This window comes from Coturnix japonica, chromosome Z, assembly GCF_054131305.1.
Source record: "Coturnix japonica strain WE chromosome Z, WE-NBRP24, whole genome shotgun sequence".
NCBI lineage: Eukaryota > Metazoa > Chordata > Aves > Galliformes > Phasianidae > Coturnix > Coturnix japonica.
In genome coordinates, this window is record NC_140702.1 from 27,292,115 (window position 1) to 27,311,210 (window position 19,096).

General features: G+C 37.2%; 1 protein-coding gene across 1 annotated transcript in view; it reads left to right on the forward strand.

The window, feature by feature from the left end:
- ADAMTS19 (ADAM metallopeptidase with thrombospondin type 1 motif 19) overlaps nt 1–19,096 on the forward strand; it is a 112,663-nt gene that overhangs the window by 17,234 nt on the left and 76,333 nt on the right. The window contains exons 3-6 of the mRNA XM_015849403.3: nt 10,593–10,758; nt 16,329–16,501; nt 17,457–17,540; nt 18,404–18,561. Of these exons, the coding sequence (XP_015704889.2) occupies nt 10,593–10,758; nt 16,329–16,501; nt 17,457–17,540; nt 18,404–18,561 (581 nt within the window). The remainder of the gene's footprint in view (nt 1–10,592; nt 10,759–16,328; nt 16,502–17,456; nt 17,541–18,403; nt 18,562–19,096) is intronic.

A 19,096-nucleotide genomic window follows, 5' to 3' on the forward strand; every position in this document is an offset into this window, starting at 1 on the left:
TTAAAGGCACAAGAGCATGCTGTCCCTGAATGCTGTAAGGTGAAAAAGACTGGTGTGGATGAAATGGGAACTACTGCTGAGACTCTGGAAGAAAAAGAGAGTCTATGTCCTCTGGAAACAGGGGCAGGTTACTTGGAGAGGTTACAAGGAAGTTGCTAAGGTATGCAGGGATGAAGTTAGGAAGGCAAAAGCCTGACCCAGATTTAGGTTGGCCACGGCAGTAAAGAAGAATAAAAAATGCTTTACAAATATATCAGTGGTAAGAGGAGAACCAAGGAAAATGTCCACCCCTTACTTGATGCAGCGGAGAATGTGACCCCTGAGGATAAGGGGAGCGTTGAGACACTCAATGCCTTCTTTACATCTGCCTTTAATGGGCAGACCAGTTATCCTCAGGGCAATTTAAGCCCTGATCTGGAAGTCTGTGATGGAATGCAAAATACACCCCTATTGATTCAGGTGGAGACAGTTAAATTGCTCCTCCTCCACCTGGACTGCCACAAGTCCATGGGACCGGACGGGCTCCACCCTTGGGTGCTGAGTGAGCTGGCAGGAGCGACTGCTGAACCACTCTCCGCCATCTACCAGCACTCCTGGCTAGCTGGAGAGGACCCAGAGAACTGGAGGTTTGCTGATGTGATTCCTATCTACAAGAAGCGACATAAGGAGGATCTGGGAAACTACAGGCCTGTCAGCCTGACTTTGGTACTGGGGAAAGTTATGGAACAAATCAACTTGGGTGAGATCACACAGCATGTGCATGGCATCCAGGGGATAAGGCCCAGCCAGCATGGTTTCATGAAGGGTAGGTTGTGCTTGACCAACCTCATTTCCTTCTACAACTGGGTTACCAGACTTGTAGATGAGGAAAATACTGTTGATGTAGTCTACCTAGACTTCAGCAAAGCCTTTGACATGGTCTCTCACAGTATTCTCCTGGGGAAACTGGCTGTCTGTGGCCTGGACATGTATACCCTCCTTTGGGTAAGGAACTGGCTAGAGGGCTATGCCCAGTGGGTAGTGGCTAATGGAGTGAAGTCCAGCTGGTGACCTGTTACAAGTTGTGTCCCCCAGGGGTCAGTACTGGGGCCCATCTTGTTTAATATCTTCATTGATGACCTAGATGAGGGGACTGAGTGTACCCTCAGTAAGTTTGCAGATGACACCAAGTTGGGAGGTGGTGTCAATCTGCTTGCATGTAGGGAGGCCAGAGGGATCTGCATAGGCTGGATTATTGGGCTGAGGTGAATGGGATGAGGTTCAACAAGTACTGCTCTGAAGTAATCCTTTCCAGCAGGTCAGCCCCTAACTTGCACTGGTGCGTGAAGTTATTCTTTCCCAGGTGTAGGATTGTCTGGAGAGTTGTGTGGAGAGGATCCTTACATCATTCAGCAAGGGCCAGCTCCTTACAGCTTTGTATCATCAGCAAACTTGCTGAGGGTGCTGTCTGTCCTTCATCCAGGTCACTAATGAAGATGTTAAACAACACTGGATCCAGCACCAGTCTCTGGGGTATATTGCTAGTTACAGTTTCCAACTAGACTGCCCATAAATCTATCTCTCTGAGTTCTACCAGTCAGTTTTCAGTCCACTTCTCTGTCCATTAATCTATCCTGCATCACCTAAGCTTAGCTAGAAGTATGATGAGACTGTGTCAAAACCCTTGATAAAAGGTAGACAACATTCACTGATCTCTCTTTATCTACCCAGCCAGTCACGACATCTTAGAAGAGTACCAGACTGTTCAAGCATGATTTCCCCATTGTGTATTTGTGACAACTCCTCCTTTAAAGGCAGTTTACTAGGTGAAATGAATGATGTCAACACAAGCAAAGCAAAAGAAGAAATTCATTCACTCCTTCTCATCCATGAAAGTAGAGTTCACCATGCATAACATTTGCTTGAGAAGATAATTGAGATAATTCAGAATAATATCCTCCCCTCCCTCATTCCACTCATCTTTTATTGCTGAGAAAGAGATTGTATGGATATTCCTCTCATCAGTTTGGGTCAGCAGTCCTGGCTCTGTCCATTCCAACCTTTTTAATAACTCTAGCCTCCACACTGAATGGGCAGTTGGAGAAGCAGAAAAATCCTTGTCTCCATGTAAACACTGCTCTTTTACTACTAAAATATCAGGGTTCTTTCACCATTGTTTTCATAAAAAATCCAGAGCAAAACACCATGCCAGTTACTATGAAGAAAACTAACTGTCCCAGCCAAGACAGACCCTCCTTCAGCTTCAATAAAGATGCCTGGGCTCCTGTTGACCCTTTTTGTTTGTAGTACAAATCATCATGGGGCACAACAGAATTATGTTATCTACATTAAGACACAGGTTTTCTTTGTTGCTATCTAGTTTTTAGATAGATGGACTGTGTAGCAAGAATGACACATTTAGCCTTAGAAGCTTATAATTCACATTATTATTACTCATCTGATGTTATTTGAAAAATTGGAAAATTGCACTTTTAATTGCCTCATGGTAGTAGTTTTCAATGAGTTATTATTAAAGATAGTTCAGTAAATTCAAACTGAAATAGATTTAGACTTGTCTTTATGGAGAGAGAGAACAGCATACATTCATCTTGTACGAGGGGCTGTCTGTGTAGGGTAGCAATTGTTTATAAAGGTTTCTGAAGTTATTCCAGATGAAGTCGTATTACGAGCTATAAGGTTTCGCTCAACATGAGAGTCCTATTTACCTTTTAACGTTTATTATTTTGAAATTCAAGTGCAGTAGTGCTTTTGCAATTTTTTTTTTCCTATGTTGAAACTATGCTATGTCTTAATGCAAGACTTAAAAGAGTTTGGGATGTGTTCTGAGTTTTAAAGCATTGAGCCTATTCCAGTGTTTTGACACAACTAATTTGTCTAAAGCAAACTGCAGTCCAACTAGACTTGTTGGGAATTGCTGCCAAAATAGAATGTACAGTGGAGTCCATTTACAATGTGCTATTGAAGCAGTAAATCTGTGAAAAGAATAACATCTGTTTAATTTCAGTAAAACTCTTCATAAAGTTTTTGTGTGTGTGTTTCAACTCCCCCCCTCCCCCTCCCCCGGAAGAATCTATGAAAGCTTATGATGTTGTATAGAACCTGCTGGCACATTATGTAGGACAAACTTAATTTTCACTGCCATATCTAGATAGTAACATGTTGAATGCCTTACAGCACAGGAGAAGAAAGTACTGTCAGTGACTACCTGACAAGATTAGTTACACCAACGAAATTGAGAGGTTAAAAAAAAGAGTACTTATAAAAAAATAGCATGTCAGATGTAACTATGCCCTTTAAACAAAAAATTGAAAGTGACAAATGTTAGGAATTATGTTATTTCTAATATCTATGTTACATGTGTGCTCACTGTTCTGTACTTTCCTAATTTAACTGGAGACTTCATTTTCATGGTATGATTGTTCTGAAGTCCCACTCTCACAAATGTAACCAGCCACGTGAGGGAGAGGATTCCAGTAACTTTTGCTTGTTTTTCACTTTGAAAAAAAAAGTATTTAGATCACAAATAACGTTTATTTTTCTTGATTCAGTATTTTCCAAGGGAAAAAAAAAATGCATTTGGCCAATTTTAATCAGGAGGAACATGTTCTTAAACAGGAGAAAAGACTGTAGGGCAGCAAATGTGGACCTGACTGTTTTAGTGGTAAATTCAGGGCCAGGAGGCACAGGGCAATTACATAGGCCAAAGGCTGGTTGGTGTAGACAGCTACAAGTGTGACTTACTACATTTACATATTTTCTCTTAAGACTGATGACTTAACTGGCAGTGACAGGAGGAGGAAATGACTGTATATGTTTGCTGATCACAGAATCATTATGAGTTATCGGGCACAGTGTGGGTATGAGAGGAACCTGTAGTTGATCAGCTTTATTTAGTGGCAACAGAGAAAATTTATTCTCATTTCACACAGCTATTCTGAAATGGGAGCTGTAAAGTGACTTACGCTTCTGTTTACTGATGCTCAGAGTAAAGAATTCAGTGGTGGCTACAAGGATAATTATAGCAGTATAAACCTGTACAATCAAGCAACAATTAAAGGCAAGTGTGTTTATCCTCACACAGCAGAAACTGTGGTACAGTATGATTGTCTTTTATAAAAACAAAGGAGCGAGTATCAAACAGTTTGGAATGCTCGCCAAGATGTAAAAGAATGCCAGAATCAGACGCATCTAAAATAATGGCCATGAATAAATAAATTCAGGTTGGAAAAGAAGATATTCATTTTCAAAAGAAGAAATTTCCAGCTCTGAGAAAAATCTGAAACAATTTTAAAATGGTAACCTTGCAAGCCAATCAGCAGTTATATTGAAACTATATTAATTAATGGTAAGAAGAAATAAACATATTACAAAGAAGTCTAAGGTGGTGGATTTGTATTACCATAGTAACTGTAAGAAAGAAGGGGACAGACACTTTAGCAGCGTCTGTGGTGACAGAACAAGGGAAAATGGCTTTGTGCTGAGGAATGGTAGATTTAGATTAGATACAAGGAAAATGTCTTTTAAAGGTGGTGAGGCACTGGAACAGGTTACCTAGTGCTGGTGGCTGATGCCTGGTTCCTGGATACTTTCAAGATGAGGCTGGATTAAAGCCTTGGGCAACCTAATCTAGCTCTGGTGTCCCTGTTCATTGCAGGAGAGCTGGACTAGATGGCCCTCATATGTCCCTTCCAATTTCAAGGTTTCTATGATTCTCTGATAAAGTTTGTATTTTATAAAGTCTTCAATACATATGGGGCTCTACTTGATCTGTAGAGCTACCACATCTATAATACAAATGGAAATTACATTAGTTCTGCTAGACTTTCTCGTATTTCACTGATATTTTTCGACTTCAGAGAACTTAGGCAGTGATAATTAAGATGGTGTAATGAGAACTGCAAAGTTTGACATAAAAAAATCAGATTTTATTTATCAAGTTGAGTTTAAGTTGAATCTGACTTACATACTGAAGATAAATTTGTAAGAAAATCTATAAGTTCATGAATGATAGATAATTCACTTTGCTTCCATGTCTAGAATAAAAATATGAAGTGGCTTTTTATAACTTCTTGATGGTAATAGAAGATCTTTAATTTGCTCTCTTAGGTAAGTCACTAGAGGCATTAGCCAACCATTCTCTATGCTATGGCTTCCTTCAACACATTACAATTTTCTCTGACAAATATGCGCGACCTATTTTAATATTGAGTGATCCTATCAGCAGTGGAGAAATCCAGATGAAAAGTAGGTAGCCAGTGGTCTTTTCCTGCTGGAGCTTTTATCTCTTTTCCAGAGTGCTTTTTAGTGCATAGGGGCGCATTTTGCATTAGTACAGATGGTGCCCAATCAGAATCCCAGCAACAGTTTCCTGGGGAGGGGAAAGGGATTTGCACACATAATTTGAGTGTTTAATCAGTTCATTTGTTCTACTGAATTCTTTTTAAAATCAAATGGGAAGCATACACTGACTTCTGGAAACTGACATGAGCAAAACAAGCATATGTGTCTACAGACATTTTATATTTTCAGTAAGGTGAAAGAGCAGAGAGGTTGCAAAATCCTATAAGGTAGGAAGAGAAGAAGGGGTAATAATAGCTTCTTCAGAATTTTAAGGTTATTAAAAAATTACAGGGTTTTAAACAGTATTCTCTCAAGGTGGGCATCATTAAAAATGAATATATGGTGCTGGAAGCTAATTTTTACTTCTTCTGAAATTCATGTTAGTCTTCAGTAAAACAGGGTTTTTGTTCTAATTTGTAACACGCTCTTCTATGCAATAGCTTGATTAAAAATAATCTTAAACACACATCATGTAATCTAAAGCCCATTTTGAATAAACCCCATGAAATATGGTATAATCACCTGGAACCTTTATGTGTGTTGGGGGAGCAGGATCCCTCCTTCTGTAAGAGAAGGGCAGGCTCATGACCACCTGATGAAAATGAACATGTTCACGTCTGTGGGACCCAGTAATGTGCATGTCAGGGTCCTGAGGGAACTGGCTGATGTAATTGGCAAGCCACTCTCTATAATATTCAGAAATTCATGGTTGTTTGACAGAATCCCAGGTGAAAGGAAAAAGAAAAAGATTCACTCTCATTTTTAATAAGGGTAGGTGGAAAGACCTGGGAAAGTACAGGCTGGTGAGCCTGGCTTCCTTAAACTTTTCACCTCTTCCTTGAGCTCTGCTGCCACACTGATTAGATAATCCATATGCTCGTATCTCACACAGGTTGTATCTCTATCATCCACCAATGGCAGCAGCGTTCTCAGGCACTTCTTGCAGCCGCAGATCTGAACTGCCTAATTTCTGGTCAGGTTCTGGGTAGCCACATCCTTTTTGGCCAGAGCTTTCTGCCTTATGGAGAGCATGGACAGATGGAAAGTAGCATGGACAGGCTGGGAAGCAGCCAATGGGAGAACTGGTAGAGATTATCCCTGGTGGAGAGGGATACTCTACTTCCCCTGGGCACCCAGCCCGTTCAAGCTGCCACACAAACTGTAGCTGAATGGGAGAACTTTGGGTAAAGAAATGATTTATTTTGCATCATATCACCTGCAAGAAATATGGTCAGTTCAGTAGGCTGTAAGGGAGGAGGCATATTTTGGATGTGAAGGCAGGCCAGAAAAGTATTGCTTTTCTGGAAGGAACACAGGATCTCTTCGGAGAAGATGTTTATTTTGAGGAGGTGTGGTGCATATATTCAAGGAAAGGCATTTTGTGAGGTGAGAGGGAAGAACTGAGATGTGCAAAGGGATTTCTGACTGCAAGAGACAGGTTCAGTTCAGTTAAATGGAGAAAAAATAATCTCATCAAAGCAGTCTTTTCTGAAGTCCTAGTATATGTGGAAAACTTGAATAAAACTCAGTAGGTATTGCACATCCCTATCAGTTTCACAGTTCTGAACATACATCACACTGCCTCAATGGCCTTGCTTTTAATGTATGTTACAATGTCTCAAGTGATATTTAGAAGGCTGTTACTTGTTTATCAATTGAGAAATCAGTACTTGACATTATTGACTAATTTCCAAAGCTACAAATCTGTTGTCTCCTTTGAATTCTGGTTCAGTTATGGACAGCATTGGATGTGACCAGCCATGTCTGTAAGCACTTGCAAAGCAGGGATCATGAAAATAGTTTTTCAGTGGATGTGTTATTAACTATGAGTGGGAAAATGAGGGTAAAAAGAGTCAAATAAGGTGGAATCTGTCAGCTAAATAACCCTGTATTCAACCTTAATACTTAAGAATCCTAGATTCTTTTGCAGCCTTGTGACAGTGTAACTTTTACTGATGCTCTTGATTTGCTTTTGAGATCTCGTTTACTGATTCTGGAAAAAGAAAACTAGTTTTACTGTGGTTTTTTAGGTTTACTTTTTTATTCAGCCAGCTTTTTTAGTACTCTAGATAATTATCTTCGTCAGCAATTTTACCAGTGATACAAGTGATAAGCCAGTCTAGAAACTTTACTACATTAAAATTTTCTTTAAGAAATAGGATGTCAAGATTTGAGAAAGGGAAATATGGAAGATGATGCTCTTTGTGTGAATAAAAATCTGAAAGATTTCCCTTTATAAAAAGTCCTGAGAAATGAAAATATTTCAAATGTCTCCAATAAAGAAAGGTACAGGTGCTAAAATCTATTTTAAATATTTACATTCAGTGAAGCTAACATCTTAAATATCTGATAACATCTTGTGATAGATCTCAAACAAGTTAAAAATAATGTATTGTACTTGCACAGCCTTATTAAAACATTTTTATTATACAGATAGTTAATGATTGTTTATGATTACTTCTTAAGTATGCTGTACTTTGTGTAAATATCATTCTGCACTTTGAGGACAGTTTAAAAATTATCACAAATTTGAGTAGTGCTTGTATGAATACAGAAGTTAATTTTTAATAATGTGTTTACAGAGACATAGGTCTAAAAATGGAAATATTTTATTTCTGGTTAGGAAATGTGATACTTGGAATCTTGAGGAAATGCCAGACACCTTTAGTTATGGCTGACAGTGAATCAATGGGGAAATGGTAGTTTCTTTCTCCATTGGTTTCCTTCAGTTCATTTTCTTTTCATCAAGTCAGATTCTGTTAGATATTCATCCATCCTGTGAGCAATTTACACTTTACTCTTTACTTTCTGCTTGAGGGGCTATTGCTCAGGTGGATAAGTATATGTCAAAAAGAGCACCCATGAAATATGCAAAATACGTGAACCTGTCTCAATTTTGCATGCATCACTATTCTACTACTTCTTCCATTTCTAGCAGGTTTTTTTTTTTTTTTTTTTGTATCTACAGCATCAGCTTGTTATGGTGTAAGTAGCCACCATCTTAAATGCCAAGAGAATGGAATCATGTAGATAGTAATTTTCCCAAAGTTTCAGGGTAATATTTATCTTAAACTCCTATACTTCCAGTCTGATGTAAAAGAATTCAAAAAATAAGAAAAAGTTGTTTCTGTAGATCTTATATTTGGGGATAGTATTTGAAAGTGTGCTTCTAACTCAGTAGTCTCTGTAAAACAGTCAGTGTTTTCTCCCTTCATCAGAACTATAAGGGAGCTATGGCGTTATGCATATATGCATACTTATACAAGGGCTGATCCTACCCAAGATTGATCCTTGGGGGACACCCCTAGTGACTGGCCTCCACCCAGACTTAGAACCATTGATCACAACCCTCTGGCTGTGACCAGCCAACCAATTCGTAATCCGTCAGGCAGTCCATCTTTCAAATCCATACCTCTCCAGATTAGAAAGAATGTGGTGTGGGGACATGTCAAAGGTTTGCAGAAGTCCAGGTGTATGACATCCGTCTGGTTACTCAAATTTATTTGAATATTACCCATTTAGAATATATAAATGAATATATAATTTCATTAAATTAAATTTACATCAGTTTCCAGTTCTCTAATTTATGTCTGAAGAGTCTGGGTATAGTTTTCTTAGTTCTCAGATTATGAACTAGCATTCAATTTATTTAAGCAGCTGAAAGCTAACATAAAACGTCACTGATCCCAGAACAGCTTGTCACTATGTCATTTTACATGTATTTTACATGTCTTTTAAAAATGTATTTAAATATTAGCATGGTTAATTGTCGTGTCAGGGTAACTTTATTGAGGATATCTAGAAATACCAGCTAGTACGTGTACAGAAAGTGCTTAACGATATGTATGTAGTTAATCTTCTGTGTAATATTCATAGATCACAGTGAAGGTGAGCTGACCTAAATAGCAGGTGAACAAACTTAACTACTTAGAAGTTTCCGTACAGTGTCTGTGATGAATTTCCAGCATCCGTTCAGGATCCTGCAGCTAGTGTGGCTAAATGTATACTACTTTAATTGCTGTGATAGTGGAGAATGAAAGGGTTGTTGTGTTTTATTTCCATTTGTTTGTTTGCTTGTTTGTTTTAAAAATAATGCCACAGGAAGCTTGAAAGAAGACATACTTTGTAATTCTCATAAAAACAAATTTTATTTTCTTGTTTGAATCAGAACCTATTTTTGATGGCAGAATATTCAGTGTAACAATGCCACATACATAATTGTGACAGTGACAAAATTCTTCACTCTTTCTATTCATTTGTTTTGCATGGAAACATACAGAAGAGGTCTTTGCTTCTTTTAACCATATGTACTGCATTTTCTTATTGTAGTAAAACTGCTTAATACATTTTTCAGTATAGGGAATGAGAAAGTTCATCATCAGGCCTGCTGATGATATTTTCAGATGGGGAAAAAAAAAAAAAGCACAAAAAACAGGAAAGCACTTTGATCCTCCCAGTGTTTGTGACTCTGATAGAAATTTATGTTTTGTACTTTAACAGTTTTACCTGAGTTTGGGTTCTATGTTAATTATATAAATAAATTATATTTATTTGCTTATTTATTTTAGCTTTAGCTAGTAGGTATGCATCTTGATTTTTGTATGTTTCTGTGCGTAACTATGTTGGGAAAGGAAAAAAGGCTAAATTGTCATAGTAGAATGTTTTGGGTTTTTTTTTTTTTTTGTTTCAGCTGCTGGCTTTCAGCTGGGCTTGCTGCCTCTGTATCTATGTATTTAATAGTTTATTTACTTATTTAAGTTGAAAATGTGCAAGAAGACTGTCATGATAATACTTTTAGAGTTTCATAGTTGTTCAGAATGCATTCCTGCTATTTCATTTAATACAGTTATAAAAAATGTGACAATACACTGAGTTATTAAAGTAGTGTATAGACTTCTGTGTATATACTGTACATATTTGAATGACCCCATGGGTCTCCCAAAGCAAACTTTTAACATTCCAGATTTTTTACTGTGCATCTACTACTGGCATGTAGCCACCCACCCACAATTTTTGTTGAAATAAATTAAATTTATTCCAATTCACTCAAGAAGAAAGACTTGTAAAATATAAAGGTTGTCACCTAGTGAGTAAGGTTACTAAAACAAAGGTATTTCTTAAGTATAATAGGGCTTTTTTTGTGTGTGTGTGCTTTGTTTTTTTGTTTGTTTATTTTTGGTTCTGTGAACAGTGTGCACAACTACATAGCTTCTTCAATTCTTATCTTATGTTCCTTTTCTTTTCCTTTGCAGGTGGGTTTTATACAGATTAATGAGGACTTCATATTTATTGAGCCAGTCAATCACACTTTGGCTGTGACAGGTCACGCACACAGGGTGTACAGACGAAAAAGGTCCGTAGAGGAGAAAATTACTGAAAAAACAACTTCTCAGAATCAGTACTGTGGTGTTGTTACAGGTAATACACAAATCTTACTGAACAGACTTAATGTAGTGGACATCTATTTAAAATCTGTAGGCAGTAGTTAAAAACCAACAAAAGCATACTTGATTATTTTTCTAGTAGTAACTTATGGTCAGCTTCAAGGTGTCATGCTGAGACTGCAGTTACATCTGTGAGAAGGTGAAATTATCCATTGCAGAACAGACAAATACAATGATCCAGTATATTTGAAAGTAGAAAATTTGTGGGTTTTTTTAATGTGAGTCTAACAACTATGATCTACTGGTTGGCCCAGTCTATTGTCTTAGTACTATTGTCTTAGTAGTTTCTAGTTTACATACTATGTGCAGTTCTTGTACAGGTTTGGAACATAAGGACAGATCATCACAGTTTCAATTGTTAATATTCTGAACATCCATGTGAGTCAGACATTGCTTTTCAATTGTCTTTGTAACAGTGTTCATCTTTTATGATTGTCAATTAAAATGAATTCAAAATTCATCTTCCTTAATGGGTGGTAGAGAGAGTCAGTTTTTTTCAAGTAAAAGGGCTTCTAAAAAAGTCTGACTCATAATGCTCACTTAGTAATTTTCAGGGCAGAGGAGAAAAGGGCTTTAGTGGAAAATTAAACACTGCCATTCGTGCTTAATTGATGGCTTCTTTAATTCAGAAGACAGAAGACATGAGCTGAGGGTATTTTTAATGATGTTGTAGGAAGTTATGAGAGAATCACGGAATCATAGAATTCCTTAGGTTGGAAAAGACCTTCAAGATCAAGTCCAACCACAACCTAAAAATACTACCCTAACTCTAAAAACCCTCCCCTAAGTTGTGTCCCTGAGCACCACATCCAAATGGTTTTAAAATGCATTCAGAAATGGTGACTAGGTCACCTCCCTGGGGAGCCTATTCTAGTGTTTAACCACTCTTTCTATAAAAAAGTATTTCTTGATATCCAACCTAAACCTCCCCTGATGCAGCTTGAGGCCATTTCCTCATCCTGTCACCTGTCACCAGTGAGAAGAGACCAGCCCTGGTCTTGCTGCAATCCCCTTTCAGGTATTTCAAGAGAGCATAAGGTCTCTCAGCCTCCTTTTCCCCAGACCAAACAGCCCCACTTCCTTCAGTCACTCCTCATAGGGTGTATTCTCCAAACCCTTCCCAAGCCTCATTGCCCTTCTTTGGACCTGCTCCAGTACCTCCATGTCCTTTCTGTAGCGAGGTGCCCTAAACTGAACACAGTGCTTGAGGTGAGGCCTCACCAGTGCTGAGTACAGGAGCAGGATGACTTCCCTAGTCCTGCTTACCACATCATTCCTGACACAAACCAGGATGCCATTGGCCTTCTTGGCCACCTGGGCACACTGCTGGCTCATATTAGCCGAATGTCCATCAGTACACCAAGAACATTTTCTGTTCAGGCAGCTTTCCAGGCACTCTTCCCCAAGCCTGTAGGGCTGCCTGGGGTTGTTGTGGCCAAAATGCAAGATCTGACACTTGGCCCTATTGAAACTCATAAGGGATAAAAAAATCTGGATGAAAGATGTTGCTCAGAGAGTCTGTGGGGTGTGCATCTTCAGTGATTTATAAAATGCAGATGGAAATAGATTGTTAGAGACCTGAATTTTTTGCCCTGCTTGGAGCAGGGAGTTGGCCTAGCTGACTTTTGGAAGTCCCTCCTAGTCTGAACTGTTCCATGGCATACGGAACTAGAACTGCTGTCTGTTTCCTGTTGTAGCTAAATATATGTGATAGATTTTTCCTAGTTTGGAAGTACTATTATTCTTATAATTAGTCTTCCATCCAAAGGTTGAAATGAAAGAAGATATGAGAAGAAGTTCAAATAATATAAAGTTGGTCATTCTTATGAAATTCTTATGATCATCATTAATGATAATAGGGGAATTAAAGCACATGTGCCTGCATGTGTTTAAGGATGAGAGAAGCAGAGAAAACAAAAAGTGTGCATGATGTGTGTGCTTGCATAAAACAAACACGACAGAGGCATCTGCTCTATAACAATCCATGGTATGTATGAAAATGAATAAATATGCAGACTCATCTGTAAGGAAATTATTTTTCTGTCATTTTCATTAGCAATCAGCCTTTCACATTCTCTTGTCCTCTAAAATGGAAAAGTCAGCTTATTCTGTTCCAGTAATCTTATGCCCAAGGCTCTGACTTAGTGCAAATAGTCTGTCAACAGAGATTCAAATATTTGTTTGAAGTAGCTTTCATTATCTCTGCTACCAGTCTGGTATTTCAAAATAGCTCAAACTGTGCATAACTGATTAGCATCTTCTGGCATAACCTTATTTCTGGGAGGCTTTAAATGTCTGCAGTTTCTAACTAGTTCTGTTGTACTAGCAAGACTAGTCCCTCTGCTTGATGTTACAAGTTGTTTTACATAGTGGAGCTGTAGTAAGCTATCTTGATGAAAGTGGTGTCTATGCTAGGAGCAGTTTGCTGGTGTGACAGTACTTAGCACCATTAACATCACCAGAAAATTCATGATATGGATACAGCCTTAAAGTAGATTGCAGAAGGGAGAGAACAAAAAAAAATAAACAGACATAAAAAAACCCAAAACAACAGAGTAAATTTTTAAAGTGGTATTTGAGAATTTTAAACCAAATCTTCAGGAAAGTAGATTAATGAAGATAAAACAGCAGATTCATGGAGCATTCTGATGCTCTGATACTCAGATTTTACACAACTTCCTTGGAGAGAATTGAAGCTGTCTGACACAATGTAACTATTGTCTTTCATATGCCTTCTTCTCAGCAATATCTTACAACAGGTGTTGTCAGAGTAGGTGCTATAGGACAGGTATTTTAGCTGCTGGTTTTAAGCCAAATTATCTCAAAGACTGGCTACATATCAAGCAAAAATATATTTCCAATGATGAATTGTGATTGTTAGAAGGAATGAACTACTCTGCTGGAGGTGCTGAAGGATTGCTATATAATATATGTAATGGCTTTTCATGCAGAACTAGGGGAGGCAATCAATGAAGATATTGTTTGCGTTCTGTAACTGTTGTGGTCTGTACTGAAAGATACTACATAGCCAAAGTTGTCCAAGGAGAGCAAAGAAATTGTTTTTCTTGATAACTGGTGGAGGGAGAAAATAGGACTGATAAAAACGTTTACTTTCTGAGTTTGTGGGAATGTGTGTGTGTCTTTTCACTGAATATGTGTATGATTTACTTACTTATGTGAGCCAGTTGCACATACACAGCTCTCAAACTCTGCACCTTTCTGTAGTATATGGTCCATAATACCTTTCAAATCCAACCAGTTCACAGATCTGTTGCACAGGATTCATGAGAAAAGCAATTGCTATTGGAGCAGAGATCTGTGTTGAGGAACTATGTACTTTTCCGTCTGCCTAGTATGAAGCTCTTGTTCAAGCCCAAAGTTGTTTATGCAGTGTAGCTGGGTCATGGCGAATGTACTCTAGGGAAAAAAATAATCTTAGATGGTTGTTTTGTTTCACACAAACTGATGAGTGAGAGCTCTTGCACAAGATACAGTAGATGTAAATTTTTTTTTTTACATCTAAAAACCTTTCTGTGCTTGAGAGACTGAAAGCCTCCTCTTTTACTTCTCTGTTCTGACAATAAGCAATATTCAGTTCTTCTGAGTTGCAATCAGACTGTGCTCTTAAAGTGATGCTATTTTTGTAGGAAAAATTCAGCAGAAGTTTGACTTAGTGAGATGAAGGATGGACTGTCAGCTGCAATAGCTGTGTTAGTTCTTGCTCTAAGGGCAGTTTCTATCTGATAATCATGAAATGAAATGCATAAATAATCTTAGTTGTAGATCTAGATTTTTAAGATTACACTAGAGGATACTGAGTTGTTGGTTTCCATTAACAAGCATTTCTTAGTTAATTTTGCATGTTTATTTATATGTGAATAATCAAGTATTTTTGCCTAAAACCTGTTTGGTCTGTTAGGTGGAAGTAATCATAATAGTTGTTTGGATGCCACTGCTACCAAAATTAGCAATTATATTTATTTAAGGGTCTGGAGGGAGAGATAAAATTTTCAGATAAATGAGATCTCACATGACAGGGAATTTTTTCAGCTTTTGGAAAAGGCTGACTGGCCAAGAACAGATCTTCCTTTGGTTTGCTAACCCAACAGATATCTGAGGAAATGAGGGACACTGCCCCTTGCAGCCAGCTTGTCTATGGAGGTGAACAGTCTTCTCATCCACAGCAACCCAGAAAATAGAGAATACAGCAGTTTCCGGGACTGTGGTGCATTTAGCAAAATACTGTTTTAAATAGTGGGCTTCTTACTGTCAATTCTGAACACTAATTAGATCTCTAGCTAAAATATTAGAGAAGTATATTAGCAAACTTCTCAGAACTTCCATGCTGGTGCTAAATTAAAACTTCTCAACCAATAGCTGCTGTTATTGAGAAAGAAGTGAATGATGAATAAATGATGTTGTTGGAAGCTATACTGGAATTAGTCACTGCTCCTGGAACGAAGATGGTGTTGATCAAATGGCTTATCACAAATCATTTCAAACCCAAATGAATTTAAACTTAGAGCCTTAGACTTCTCGTGCAGCCTTAAGAGCTTATGTAGTAAGTCATGGTTGTATAGCTTGTAGGATGTGTCTTCTTGGCACAAATAATATATCCATATTGTCCTCTTGATACTACAGTTTCATTAAATACTATTCTCAAAAGTATAAATGAAACAAGTGTGATGTTTTGTTTTGTGCGATAGGCTTTAGATCCAGCTCCCAAACACATGTATAACTGGGGGACAGCTATCCGTATAAGGCTAAGCAAGCTGATTGAAGGATCAAAAGGTGGGAGATTAAAACTTAGATTGCTTATGGATTTATCTAGTATTTCTATTTAGGAAATCAAAACCCAAGTCTTTATTTATTTCTGGAGATCATATGCTTTAAAAAATAAAATTATTTCAGCTACTTATAGTGACAGCAGCAGTGACTTTGGAAAGCTGTTAGTGCAGCATTAAAAAAACAAAACACAAAACATAACCATATTTTATCCTACATATTCTTGACGTCATTCTTCTGAAATAATCTCTTCTTTCATTTTTACAAATCATTGAATTGTTCTGTATATTTTCTTGGTACTCAGTATGTGACAAATCTGTATTCATCATCTATTATGCTGAGATAGGTTGACTGTATCAAGATGTTTTCATTAAGGTTTATGTGGATTAAATGGTTGGTGATTCCTCAGCCTCAGTGAGACTATTTTTCTGTTAAACAGAATATTAATTTAATTCTATCCTATAAAGCAAACAAGGATGCACCTACTATTTTATGAATATGTCATGTAGTGGGATGCAAATAATCTGACTGTCTTTATCTGAGCATCTGAATGACAGTCTTGTTTCCCTCATGTGAACTAATATTCAGTCCATCAGTCTGAGCCTAGTTGCACTGGCAGTGCTAAATAAGTATGTATTAGCATTCATGAGTGTTAACGTTTCACACAATCAATATGATGCTCTAATTACAGGTAGCAAATCCTTAAGGTACCTGAGGGGTACTCTGAAAGATTCTTCATACAGTGTTTTTATGTTACAGATAAAAGAAAATCCAAGAATCAAAAAGTATCAGAAAGTGGAAGAGGAAAACGATACTCTTACAAATTACCTCAGGAGTACAATATAGAAACAGTTGTGGTAGCAGATCCAGCTATGGTTTTGTATCATGGAACAGATGCTGCCAGAAGATTTATTCTGACCATCTTAAACATGGTAGGAAATTTAAAATTCATTTTGGCTTTTGCCACCAGTGCATGCATAATGGACTGATTTCATTGCTCCTTTGTATTATCCTGACAGAGTACCTGTAAAGAGACAGCACATGACCATTAGCAGGCTGTCAAGATTTAATACGTATATTTTGCAACATAAAACCATGATGCTGCACATCAGTTTGTACCATCTGGTCTTACATCTTCAGCGATGAACCAGAAAATGGGATCTGACCAAGGTGATTTTCTGGTTAGAAGATCATGATATTATTGGAAAGCTGGGGTATTGCATGATTTCTTATGATCTGTGCTTGCTATGAAAATACAACTTTGTCATTCAGGAAGATTATGTGATCATCAGAGTGGATAAGAAAAAAAAAAGTTAAGGCATTGAGTTGATTACAACCCCTCCCCAGCTGTTGTTGAAACGCATAAAGTGCAGCAAAAAGTAGAATCTGTCACATACAAGGAAAGAATTTTCTGAAGGAGCATAAACCGAGGAATAAAAATAAATAAATAAATAAATAAATAAATAAATAAATAAATAAATAAATAGACTATTTTGCATGAGAGGAGGGGTTACTGCCATGATCTCACATTTGAATGAGTAAGAATTTTCATGTGAATAACTTTATGTGCATGTTCAAGTATGTGGAGAAATTGTCTAAGCTTCATAAAGTGGTTATGACTGTTGTCAGTGGGAAAGGTGCTTTCTGTTCTCTCAGAAGCAGTATTGTCCCATAACAAAACAAATTAGCTTTGGGCTTTGTTGAAGTCATGGAAAATGAAAGCAACCTCACTACAATATTAAAATCTTTTAGCACTGCTGAGTTTTGATATTTTTAGTCCACAGTGTGTTGTGTTCAAAACAAGTGCCTGCTTTTTTTTTTTTTTTTTTTTTTTTTTACCATTTCTGTTTCTTTCTTTCTTTTTTTTTTTTTTTATTTTTCCCATAGGTTTTTAACCTTTTTCAGCACAAGAGCCTTGGCATACAAGTTAATCTTCGGGTTACTAAGCTTGTCCTCCTTCACGAGACTCCAGTAAGTAAGCATCATCTTTATCTCAGTCTGCAGAGGACAATGCTACTTCAGCTTGTTGCTCTGTGGAGGCTTGTAATATTCATTTATTTTAATGACCAATAGTTTTTCTCAGTTAGCTTCTGTGCATTTGTTTATGTATTATTTACAGTGCTTGACAGCCCCAGTAAATATCAAGTTTTTTCTAATCTATATTCTGTATATATCGAGATTCCTATGCTTGCAGATGAAAGCCAGGAAAAAAATTCCTATGAAAACCAAGTATTTCTTTATCTGCTTATACACTGCTTTTTGTATATTCACAGAACTCAGTGATGAGCTTTTCTAAACAATGGATGGTAGGAGAGTTAATATTACTTGTCAGACAACTAGTCAACAAACGAAAGGCTCTGTTATATCTTGCCATTTCTATGGAATATTATGGGAATCCTTTCATATTTTAGTTGGTTCATAAGAAGAAGAGATCTCCCTACCTGTGTTTCAGATTCTAAAATATTACGTTTTTCCAGTGAAAAAATATTTTGTATAAATGCAGCAAGTGAATTTCATCATTTTAAGTTCAAATTCTGCATCTTCACATCACTAATCTTTTCTTCTCAATCAATAGTGAAAAGCTATCGAGTAAAGGGGACAGAAGTTTCGGTGAGCAGATTGTCTGTACTCATCTCAGTACAGTGTCTTCATCTGCGTGTTTAACGTGGAAGGATAGCATTGAATTCAGAAGCACAAACTTTTATGTATAAAGTGTGACACGAAAAGGAATATACTTTTGCAAATTCAGTAAAAAAAAAAAAAAAAAAAAAAAAAGTCCTTAATTATTTTGTACAGAATCACAGTTTTAACAGAATCAATATTTTCATTTCTAGGCAGATATGTATATTGGACATCATGGGGAAAAAATGCTGGAAAGCTTTTGTAAATGGCAGCATGAAGAGTTTGGTAAGAAGAACGATATACACTTAGAAATGTCAACAAGCTGGGGAGAAGACATGTCATCAGTTGATGCAGCTATACTGATCACAAGGTATTATTATGGATGGATGAGAATTAAGAAATAAGGAATGGCATAGTATGAACATTATGGATCAAGAAGTGATCAAGAAGTGATTAAAAGAGCTAGTAGATGATCAAAACAGACTTTAGTTTTGAATGGGAAAGAGTAAATTTTGAGGCATCTTTCCAGAATTAGAAAATGGAAGTTAATTGAAAGTCTATTTAGAGGCTTTTAGAACAAGATGGTGCTATGAGATGGAAGACAACAGTTGCAGGTGGTAAATATCTGAAATTACAAAGTCACTCTCCTGTTTCTTCTTCAACTGTAGATTAGGTGCTCCTTTCTATGTGTATTTGAGAGTCAGTATATGTAGGCCTGAAGATACATTTGTTCAAAAGACAAAAGCTTATCTAGAGGATTCAGAACTGGTTCAGCATGACATTAATCACCTCACTATTTTATACTTCTTTGCAATGGATCCGGAACATGTATGTCTTAATGTGTGCCCTATGTGCAGTGCACACTTTTCTGATACAGAAGTGTGATCTCAGATATGTGGTTCATT